This window comes from Macrobrachium nipponense, chromosome 3, assembly GCF_015104395.2.
Source record: "Macrobrachium nipponense isolate FS-2020 chromosome 3, ASM1510439v2, whole genome shotgun sequence".
NCBI classification, from domain to species: domain Eukaryota; kingdom Metazoa; phylum Arthropoda; class Malacostraca; order Decapoda; family Palaemonidae; genus Macrobrachium; species Macrobrachium nipponense.
The window spans coordinates 142,813,372-142,825,871 of record NC_087202.1 but is presented as its reverse complement, the minus strand read 5'-3'; the positions used below and the strand labels follow the sequence as shown (position 1 = coordinate 142,825,871).

General features: G+C 33.1%; 1 protein-coding gene and 1 pseudogene across 1 annotated transcript; one reads left to right on the top strand and one right to left on the bottom strand.

Moving 5' to 3' along the window:
* LOC135222084 (uncharacterized) overlaps positions 1 to 12,500 on the bottom strand; it is a 107,494-nt pseudogene that overhangs the window by 23,624 nt on the left and 71,370 nt on the right.
* LOC135222307 (uncharacterized) lies at positions 361 to 7,397 on the top strand. The gene is made up of 4 exons (XM_064260398.1): positions 361 to 489; positions 2,118 to 2,260; positions 3,909 to 4,047; positions 5,301 to 7,397. Exons 1-4 carry the CDS (start codon positions 437 to 439, stop codon positions 5,557 to 5,559), a joined length of 594 nt encoding a protein of 197 aa, XP_064116468.1. The 5' UTR covers positions 361 to 436; the 3' UTR covers positions 5,560 to 7,397.

Sequence of the window (12,500 nt, the reverse complement as noted above, 5' to 3'; positions counted from 1 at the left end):
GTACTAGGCTAAACTAATAAAGATCGAAAATAGGTTAAGAAGTCCCATGTAAAATGATACCATTAAAATATATAATGGCCTCAAATTTATTTAATAATTTGACTTGTACTAAGTACTGTGTTCTTGCCTACTTTTGCGAAATAAACGTCTGAAACTAAGGAAACATTCAAAGAATTTCATTAACTCTGAGGTTTGACATCATCATGGTAGTTTGAAAAGCTCGAAGCGCTTCAACAAACATTGAGAAAGAGATTGATTCATGATCAATAAAACTGATATCATTTTCTTCTCGGAAACTTTACCTTATCTTTCTTGTTATTGTTCCCATCCTAACGTGACTATTACTGCTTTGTTTCCAGGGGGCCAGAGTGAGGGCGAGAAATGCAAGTCGAAAAAGGAGGACCTGGATGTGTGTCTGACCCAAGTGGCTCCCCTCATGCCCAAGAGTGGTCTACCCCATACCCGACTTGATCTTAACAATATGTGCAAGTGAGAATAATTCATATTCCTTTATTGGTCTCAATACACACAGACACACACACACACACACACACACACACACACACACACACACACACACATATATATATAATATATATATATATATAATATATATATATATATAGATATATATATATATATAAGGACATTTTGTTTTGCTCGATGTATGTATATGAATCACAATGAATGAGATATGACTTATATATATATATATATATATATATATATATATATATATATGTGTATATATATATATATATATATATGTATATATACTATATATATATATATATATATATATATATATATTATATAGGGAAGGATAGGACATGAGAGAATGACAGATGGCTAAGTGTAGAGAATATGCAGTGACTGGAACTTAATATTGGAACTTAATATAGGAGCGGAAAGTAGGAATCGAATTATAGCAATTGTAAGGTTGTTTTGGTAAATGGAATGTACAAAGATGGAGTAATGAAGTGTGGAAAAAGGGAAGTGTGTTTGACTTCTTGAGAGATTGGGAATTACAGAAGAGATCAAGCAAGTGGCCAGGGTTGAATGCTATGAAAAGTCTAATAAGATAAAGATTAGTCTCTATGAAAGCAGTAATTAATGATTATGAATATACTGCTGATATAAATAGCTTTTTACGAAAGTGAAATATGGATTTAGGTAGCGCATGAAAAAATTGGAAAACTATTGAAATACACACACACACACACACACACACACAACACACATATATATATATATATATATATATATATATATATATATATATATATATGTATATATATATATATATATATATATATATATATATATATATATATATATATATATATATTTATATCCACTGCATATTCTATACTTCATTATTTGTGACATTTCCTAGATATTGAATCAAAATGAGATAATTTGCTCATATTCAGCCTTTTATCTCTTTCTTTTAAGACTTTAGAATTGTAGCAACCTTTTACATCCATCTGCCATTTCGCTCTCTTTCAAGATATTAACAAATCAACGTGGGTGCATGTTGATTTATTAATATCTTAAGAGAGAGAGAGAGAGAGAGAGAGAGAGAGAGAGAGAGAGAGAGAGAGAGAGAGAGAGAGAGACTATAAACGGAAGTAAAAGGTTCCTGCAATTCTGAAGGCTTGAAAGAGAGAGGAAAAAATGCTGAATTTTAGCAAATTTCCTCATTTTGATTCAATATCGAGGATATGTCACAAAGAATGAAGTAGTATAGAATATGGAGTGAATGCTCCTTGGAAAATAGTATCAGTAAAGCAACAAGTTCCAGTCAGAAAATTTGTTAACTGTTCGTATGAATGTGCTTATTTTAAAGGTATGAGCGGCAGAACGAACTTAGCTAACAAATATTACCAATGTACTACGTTCATGAGGTATAATACTTCAAAGATGACAATCTTTTGTGTATTTTTCAAGACAATTATATTTGAAATAATACAATAAAGATAATGAATTCCCTTACCTGAGGTAATGTCTGAATCGAGGGACAACTACAAGAGTTAGGCCGAGGAAGTCGCTCCGTGAAGGAAGGGCGCCCACCCAGGATTGAAATCCTGATTGAATTCTTTCCCTTTCCCCCGCAGGGCCTTCAAGGGCGGCATGGCCTGCGTTGACAGGTACACCTCCAACTGCCTGAGCCCCGAGGAGAGATCGGAGCTGGAGATGCACCTGAAGGGGGCGAGGTCGTTTCTGGCCTTTCTCTGCGACGACCCCGTTTTCCAAAAAGGTGAGAGAGCGGAAGAGGAAGGGAGGAAGGAAGGAAGGAGAGTCGGGTTTCGACTTTGTCGGAATCGGAAGTTGATTCTGAGGGACGTTTTCAGTATCTTGAAAAATATGATTTCCGTAAATGAAGAGGAACGTGTTCTCTTTAGAATTTAGGTCGGAGGTCATTCAGCACTGAGAGGGAAATTGACAGTGAGAAGGTTTGGAAGGTGTAACAGGAGGAAAATCTCGCTGTTGTGATATGAAACAATTGCTAGAAGGTGGAAAGTCAGATGAAAGAAAGAGTATAAGAACGGAAGTACATTAAAAACAATGAAAGGGGTTGCAGCTGGGTGCCGAAGGGACGCTGCAAAGAACCTAAATAATGCCTACAGTGCACCACGTGAATATCCGTAAAGATATCATGTCATGACTAAGGTTAGTTTGATAACGCACGAATGGGCAAATAGAGGAACTCAGAGACAGACAGACAGACAGACAGAGAGGTTATATAATTAAATAAATATAAAGATTTGGAAGTTATCTTTACATTAACAAAATTGACGAAAATAACTGACAATTACCAGTCAATATAATCACTGTCATGCATAAGCTCAATGCGGTAAGAGCCCTGCCTTTTGATGAGCATTCGATTAATTATAAATATGATATGAAATATGAATTACTTATACTGATGCACGAATATAAATGAGCATTACTGATGGTTTTTCCTCTTCTCATCTTATGACTTGTGTTAGTTGCATACGACTTGCTAGACTTTGACTTATTATGTTACATTTGACACCACTGGGAAATTTAGATATTTTTTAAGCAAATAAATCCCTCAGGATAAGTTATGATAATCATGTCCCAAAGGTTATTAAACACCTGCATTAACAGGTGCAAAACAATTTATTTTCTTTAATAATGAAGGCATTGTTTATGGGAATCTGCAGTGCACGTGTTCCATTGAACTTTTAGTTAAAACAAAACGTGATCCGACTTTCAGCTTACTCGGGACATATACTGAGCTGCAAACATTATATTCCTAATTTAACATAAAGTGGTCTTTATAATTAATCCTCATAATTAGTGCTACTCGTACAAACAACAAGGATCAAATAAAAAGGACATTCATTAAGCACGTTCATGTATTCTCAGTTATAAGTGGAAACACAAAATAACTAAACAGAAATATATCCTCTTAATTCAGTGCATCAAATAAATTAAAACGTGCTAAAATGTACGGAAAGATAGACTGTTGTTTCACCAAAGAAAAGGAAAAACATATGATATATTTTATATGAAGTAATTTTTTTGCACTGTTTAATATGCATACTATTATTTTTTTACATTTTCATTCTAATAAATAAACATAAATATCCCATCCTAAAATTCCTGTAACTAATTCAACGCGAAACACCTTTTTCAAGACCTTCCCTACAACCGCCACCCGCACCCCCAAACAACAACAAAGTTTGTAGGCTTACTCCCCAAATAATCGAAAAACATAAGTGGTGACCTAACATGGTTCACTTAGATCCCATTAACGTTGATAGACAGCGTAAAAGAAATCTATTACTTTCAATCTATTGCCTGTGAGATGAGTTTGCTTGCAGAACCTATTGCAAATGTCAGCAAATATGACGGCTTTGTGCTTTTGCTTTCTGCAGACTACTTGTCGCACGGGCCGTGCTTGCGGGATGTGAGCAGCGACTGGGAGAAATGCCACTTCCACTTCAAGCGCCTCGTGAGTCTTCAACACCAGGCCACCAACATCACAGCCGCCGTCAGGGACCACAATTTATGCTGGTAAGCGTCCGCCTCTTCCTCATTGTTGCAATGCGTTGTTCATTTGTTCACCACGGTTCTTTGTGCTCTCGCTTGTGCCCTTCGTTATAATTCATTTCGTTTTAGTCCCACTTTTATCAAGGTCTATACGATAAGTGCATGAATTCCACTTGCATTTAGAACAATAAGATAAGTGAATGAACACCACTTTCATTTAGATCAATAAGGTTAAGTGGATGAACAAAAAGTTTTAAACGATTTTGCAGAGGTTTAGTTTTTATTGGAATATATCCACGAGTGGAGGGACAAAGTAAACCGTTTTAAAATACACAACAATACATGAGCAACAACATTAGTCAGTATAACCATCGATATTAATGTCACACACACACAACACAACACACACACACTGTATACTGTTTCATATCTAATTATCTAAAGTGTGACGGCATTAAGAAACCCACACAACACAAAAAAAACCATGAAATTATCTAGGATTAAAGCAAGTGTTTGTTTATGCTTCTAATTAGAATGTCATCAGGGATAATGTTATGATGAGTTCACCTGGCTGATTTAATCTGGAATTGCACATATACGTACACAACACACACATTACATATATATATATATATATATATATATATATATATATATATATATATATATATATATATATATATATATATATATATATATATATATATAGATAGATATATATATATATATATGAAAACAATATTATATACATACACACCACACACACACACACACACACACACATATATATTAGTATATATATATATATATATGATATATATATATGTATATGTATATATATATATATATATGTATATATATATATATAGGTATATATATATATATATAGTTTATAAATATATAGTTTATAATATATATGATAAATATATATATATATATATATATATATATATATAGATATATATATTATATCATATATATATAATATAGATATATATATATATATATATATGTCACTGCGGATAACCAAAGACAGACGCATATGCATACATATAAATATACACACATACTGCGTATAGTTTTATGTATGTATGTATGTAGTATATATATATATATATATATATATATATATATATATATATATATATATATATATATATATATATATATGTATGTATGTGTGCGTGTTTGTTTACATACACATGTATATGCACACACAAATAAAGCGTGCTTATAAAAACTCTGGCATCTGACCGACTCCTTCCTTCCCGTTGCAGCATCCGTGAGGGCTTCTTGTCCTGCGTGTACAGAGTCGGCTACTTCCGGTGCCAAAAACCCGAAGCCCTCTTCCTGAAGAAGGTGACGGCGACGCTGTCCTACAACGACATTCAGGCGGAGCAATGTCGGCATGTCAACAGAAAGACTTGCTCACGCGCAAACGACCGTTCTTCAGCGTTCAGTACCTTTTGGATGTCATTAGCGGCGAGTTCTCTGCTGTTAATATTGCAGAGCTCTGCCTGGCTTCTTCTTCTATAAACTCTGAGGAGTCTTCGCGGAATTGAGTTCAAATGCTAAGTCCAAATCCGACTGTTGACTCTGGGGAGTTTCAAGTATTCTTCAAGGTGAAATGCGTTGCTCCTTTTTTATATAAATTTCAAACTAGAGTTAGTGCTTGTTTGTGGACTGGTCTCCTGAAGTACCGTCAAATGTTATATCAACGTATACTCGTTAAATCAAACTAAGTACCTCACGTTTCTCGCCAGTTTGGGACTCGGTGGTGGCCATGTTTTCTTTGTAGGTTCTGGGAGGAAGACGCGTCCTAGTAATTCTCATTTTCCTTTTAATGAAGATATTCTACTCCCTTCCTTTCTATCTATCGTTCGTCCATTCTAAGCGCCTTTTGCCCTCTCGTGTCTATTGTTATTTATTTTCATAATTTCAACTAAATATCTCTCAAAGTTAATTGTTCTTTCGGAACGCCATTCTGAACGCTGAATGCCGTTTATATATACATTTTTGTTCACGCTTTAAGCTATCGAATTCTGGCTATTTCTTGACATTGGTGATCTAAATTTCTCGAATGGTAACAGACTCAACCTATTAATAAACTGATAAACTAAGCGGCCTTGTGTTTAATGTGAGTTAATGACAACTAACTGACTGTTGTTTATTTTTAATATTTAACAAAAAAAAAGACTTTTGCTTTATCATTAACAACTGACTGACTTGTTTGCTTTTAATATGTATAAAAAAAGACTTTGGGTCTGTCAATAACAAATATTTGACTGTTGTTTACTTTTACTATTTATCCGAAGAAGATTTGAGGTCTCTCAGTTCAATAAAGACTGATTGAAGAGGGGTTTAGTTAGACTTCAGTCATTATTCTTCTTTTACTCATGAACACGAAAGACATGGAAATATAATCCGACATCCATTACAATAAGAATGGCCAGTTACTCTGCTCTATTGCGTATCAATGTAATTGAAAGTTCTTTTACATATCAAATTTCATGACCCTCCATTGTTCAACGAATTGAATTTCTGAATTTCTACCAAAATGTAACAAGACGTGATCGGACCTCCAACTTAGTCGGGGCGCGTGCTAAAATCTACTGTCAAATGGAGCGTTGTTTCATCAACGAAACTCAAAATAAATACGTTATATTTCATTAGAAATATTTAATATGCATATTATTTATTTTTTACATTTTCATTCTAATAAATAAAAAAAACTGCCCTAAAATTCCTGTATCTTTCACTCAACGCGAAACACCCTTTTCAGACAATTTTCGGCTTTCCTAGCCCCCAACATGAACACGAACAAGAACAACAGCAACACAATACTTTGTAGGCTTATTCCCCGAGTTATTTGTTACATATGACTTGTCAACTGATCGCCTTTGTCATCTTATAAACCAGATTTATACAGAAACAAATGACGGTTTTCGTTCGAGACTCTTCTCTGTGTCCTTTCTCTTCACAACCGTCGAATACCTGATGACTCTTCCTCCTCTCATGGTATTTACATTTATCAATGAAATAATGTATGTGCTGAAAGTATATTTTTGTAAAAAAAACAAAAAAAAAACAAGGAGAACAATTATTATATGTGATATTCAGTGTTTTGAGAAGTTGGATTAATATTATTGTAGATAGTTATATGTTAAGAATTGTAATTTTTCAGTTACTTCTATCGAGATTATGTGCAAATAATCATAGGCATTTTTAATCCTTATAAATATCGTTTTATTATTGTGAGTGTTACAATAATTGTACCCATGCAATACAGGTATGGGCTCTTTATTTAACAAACGTACAAAAAACTTCTATGTTTTAATATGAAATTTTACATGTTTACAATTTACTTTTGGTGTTCAATTTTACGAGATATTATAAATATACCTACTGTAATCTGTTTTCATTCTGTCCTGATATTTTGGAAGGTTCAGTCATTAGCTAAATACCAAGAGAGCATATATATATATATATATATATATATATATATATATATATATATATATATATATATATATATATATATATATATATATATATGTATATATATAGAATCTGAACTAATTCGCAAGCAACTTTCATCTTTAAAGTATCCTGACCATATAATTGAGAAAGCAATTCAAAAAGCAAACGTAATTTTCTACCGACCCCCTAAAGACAAGTCCAGAGACACACCCAACAATAAAATAAAAATCCCCACCTGGAGACGATTAAGAGAGTAACTCACACCCTTGGGAAATCCAACCCTTTTGCATTTACCTACCCAAATACCTTAGCCAAAATCCCTGATTAACGTCCAACAAAAGATATCGCCCAAAGACTCTGGGGTATATGAGATCCCATGCCAGGACTGTGACCAATCTTACATCGGATTTACAGGTAAATCACTTCCCCAGAGATTAATACAACACAAACGGTCAGTTAGGTATGGACAACAGAACTCGGCTATTTTCAACCATATAAATGAACATAACCATAGAATAAACTGGAATATGTCACGTGTAATTTATAGCAGCAACTGCCGGTACAAGAGTCAAATGATGGAATCGGCCTTAATAAAAGAGAAGCAGGTAATGAACATCTCAAAAGGGAATTGGACATCGGACATCGTCGACGCAGTGTTCATTCAACCAACGCTTAAGAAGATTAAAGGAAGATTATCAGCGGGGGTGACCTAAATTGGCTTACTTGTGGACGAATCTCTTGGTATAAATACCACCTTTTCTGTAAACTTTTCTCATTCATATACCTGAAGAGAGAGAGAGCAGTCTCTGAAATATAGTACTTTTTCTCTCTACATTTTGGTGTTTTTTATGGGCTCCTTTTATTAGATATTATGTATATATAATATATATATCTATATATATATATATATATTTATATAATATAATATATATAAATTTTATATATAGACTATTATATATATGTATGATATATATATATATATATATTATATACATATATAATATACATATATATATATATATATATAATAATATAATATATGTATAATAATTATATATATGTATATATAATATATATTATATATATATATTATATATATATTAGATATATATATATGTATATTTATATATATAATTCGTGGAATGACTATGTGATTTAAAATATGAATAAAGTTTATTGCCACGAGGAAAGTGAGGAGAATAACTGTATGTATACACACATATACTATTTTTATATTTATACACACTTATATTTTCTTATATACACACATGTATATACTATATATACGTACACACATAAATATATAATATACATACATATATATACATAAGTTTATACTACATATATAATTACATAGCAAAATCTTCGTCCAGCGAATCGAACAAAAACATTTCGGGAAACGTGACTCTAGCAAACAAACACTATCACCCTCTGTATCAATAAAACCTGAAGAAGGCCAGAGTAAAACTTTTAAACAAATTCCGTGCTTTGTTAGTGTCAGTATGAAAATGAATACTTCCAAAGGTCTCCGGTCACCGAGGTTAGCAAGGCACTGTTCTATAAGTAGTATTTTACACTAAGCTAAACAAAGGCATTCATAATGACATTTTAGACCGTACGACATGTTCTCTTCATACTCGAGTGGTGAAAAATCAATCTTTTTGGGTACTATTTACCGGACCTTGAATGATCCTATATCAGTTACTATGGCCAAACATTGTTACAAAACACTTAAGGAAATCAGATAAATGCTGACATGCTGGTATACTGCTTAGTGTCGTGGCATGCCACTCGGATGTCGCGGGTTCGCGCCTCCCCCAAGGCGATGAAAAATCAATGGCTCTGTATCATGATCAGTTACTGGCTGCAGTGGGGCTGAAACCAGCATTTGTTGGAAGCTTGAATTTCAAGACAATGCCACTTTTGGTGTGCTTGGTCCGTGTGGATAGGTTTCATCTACTGATACATAATAAATAATGATGTAGGTATACAATCTAACATCCCTTTGAAGGACATCAACGCTTGCACAATAGCGAAAAGGATTTCAACTCCTTCCCACAATGAATTTCTTCCTCTTCAAACTCCTTTGCATCGAGATGCCTCTGATTTCGGAGGACAATAGACCGCTTTCAATTCCATCACCCTCACTGCGTCCCTTTTCTGCTTCCGCTGTACTGAAGAAGAAGAAGAAGAAAAAGAAAAAGAAGCCTCTGGATGTGATATTTCTCGGCGTGATCTCCCTCCCATTCAGTCGCCTCCCACATTTCTGCTTTTGTTCTCGTCTCCTCCTTCGGTGATTGACTGAGCGTCTCTCTCTCTTTGCTGCCGGGAAGGTATTGGCATCAATTTCTTACCAAATACAGTCTTTAACACCACACTGGGACTTTGGGGATGTTATTTAAGTTAGAATACTTGCTTGATCTCTCTCCAGAGGACTTCATCGTATTATTCTTGTATCATTCTGCCATTCTTACCTCTTCATCATCATGTCTTCTGCGGAAAAAAAAAACGCACACAAACTATCCTGTTTCAACATTATAATTATCATAAACATTAAATGCTACCGAATAAATCCTTCTTTCGCACCGATTATTCTTTATAAGGAATAATTAGCAACATTTTACGAGCATCTCCCGAAACCTTAGTTTTTTTCTTCCTGCTCTATATAGCCACTTCTAAACAGTTTCATTCTATTCTATACAGGCACTTCTAAAAACTTTTCCCTTCTATTCAATAAAGACACATCAGACACGGCCATTATAACTTTCATGTTTCGTTTAAATTATTCGTGGGAACCATTACAACTTTCGGGGTTCCTTTGAAGTTTTCCTGTGTCGATTCTCCTATCAAAGGATGGCCGAATCCATCTAACAGCCAACTGTTACGCTTAACGCCAGCTGGCTTCAATGGCTTTGAATGGCCACACACTAAGGCACCAAAAGGTGTCCGTATTGTCACTCGGAAAAGGCCTTTCCTTCTTTCAGGAGAAGCTGCTGTTCATCTGTCGTAGAAATGCCCGTGTCATCCAAACCTTAAGCATGTTATATCGAACCTTTTGCTGTGTCACAAATGTCAATGGAGGAAAAAATCCAGTTCTGTATGGGTCCAGATATATTCTAAAATAAATCAGTGCGAAGGTGAACCATGGAAACATACTATATTCCGCATAATTTTTTATATCCAGAGTTTTGTAATAACTTTATTACATCTTCAGGGAATCTGTTAAATAATGAATAAAATTGCTTTAAAAATCAATAAAATTTATAAAATGCAACACAGTTGGCAAGCCCAAAGACCGCTAACCAACCTTATGCAAAGAAGGTAGCAGACAGAATGCATAAATAAAAAACTGGGAAAATTGGGAAACCAGTTGTTTAATAAATAATGATTCCAAAATAGTAGAATAATTTCGGGAATTTGCTCGATTCTCCTTTTCAGTCGAACAGATTCCCATAGTCACTCTCTAGAGAGGAGTTTACTAACGGTCCGATTTATTGTTAAATATGTGCACCCTACATAACTGTAGATTTGTTACTCTATTGCAAGACTCAAAACCAAATATCACTAGAAATATAGGTGTATATTGAAACAAGGCGAGATCCTATCCCCAATAAGTAAATGAATAAAGTTAATCATATATCCATTAATTCCCAAAGCTTCTTCTCCAAATAATCATAATTAGATTAATTCCCAAAGTTTCTTCTCCAAATCATCATAATTAGATAACTACATTAAATTTGTGCAAAAGAGCCTCAACTTAATTTATAACTTTACGGAAAATTTATACTCAATTTTATAGTAGCCATTTAATGGACAAAGATACCTCAGCATAACTTTCAGTTTATTTTCACCTGCTCCCACATCACTATGCAACTCGTTTTCTTACCTCTTGTTCAACATATTCTTGTTCCAATTAGTTGAACGGGAACCGAGGGGTATCTAAACTATACAATAAAAAAAGATAAGAGAAAAATATAGTTGTTGAAATAGTCTGAAGGACGAGGGGAGGCAGGACTAAGAAAATAAAAAAAAAGTCTCTGAGTGCCGTTTGCTACCAACTGTGACCAACGGGGAGAAAACACTAGAAAACGGTTGTACGACTGTGCTGAATTTCATATAAAAAAAAAAATAATTTTTTTACATAGTACTTGATCTCAGAATAAAAATAAAAACTTGTCAAGAGTTTTTGAGCCGAACTGCTAATATATGTAATATAATATGTAATACATATATATGTATGGCGATGATACACCCCTCCACACACACACATACGCACACACACATTATATATATAACATATAGATATATATATAATATATATATATATATATATATATATATATATATATTATATATATAATATATATAATCTATATATATATATATATATCATATATTATATATATTATATAATATATATATATATATCGATATATATACTCTATCATCTATATCTTATCTATCTCTATATATCTATATCTATATATTATTAGATATATATATATATATATTAATATATATAGTCGATTCTAGACATAGATATATATATATTATATATATATATATTGTTACGAAGTGCCAAGTATCTAGTTACCATTCATCAATTATTTCCTCACCAAAAGCTAGACAACTGAACCCTCATAACAGGTACTAAACGACTGAATACTCTAAAGGCAACAGTGATCCCTTAACAACTTACCAGTATTGCAGAAAATCAGACTAAGTTCATCAAAACCGGTGTGAGGTAATCTTGTAAGTAATTAAATTAATCTAAGGGCATCACTCCATCAACAACTTTAAAAGTCTAAGTACTTCCCTGGTTCTAAATCACTTCAAGTAAACTGAAGGAAAGCCGATCAATTACCACTTTATGTTTCTACCTAACATCAATTTAATCAAATGCAAATATACTGGTTTGAAATTGAAATACTTATAAAAATTTTAAATACAAAAATTTATTATTAAACTCAAAATTTATAAGTAAAATTCGCAATATC

Coding starts and splice junctions, on each gene's coding strand:
- LOC135222307 (XM_064260398.1), top strand. CDS start 437: ATGCCCAAGAGTGGTCTACCCCATACCCGACTTGATCTTAACAATATG. Junction 490..2,117: donor GATCTTAACAATATGTGCAA/GTGAGAATAATT, acceptor TTTCCCCCGCAG/GGCCTTCAAGGGCGGCATGG. Junction 2,261..3,908: donor CGACCCCGTTTTCCAAAAAG/GTGAGAGAGCGG, acceptor TGCTTTCTGCAG/ACTACTTGTCGCACGGGCCG.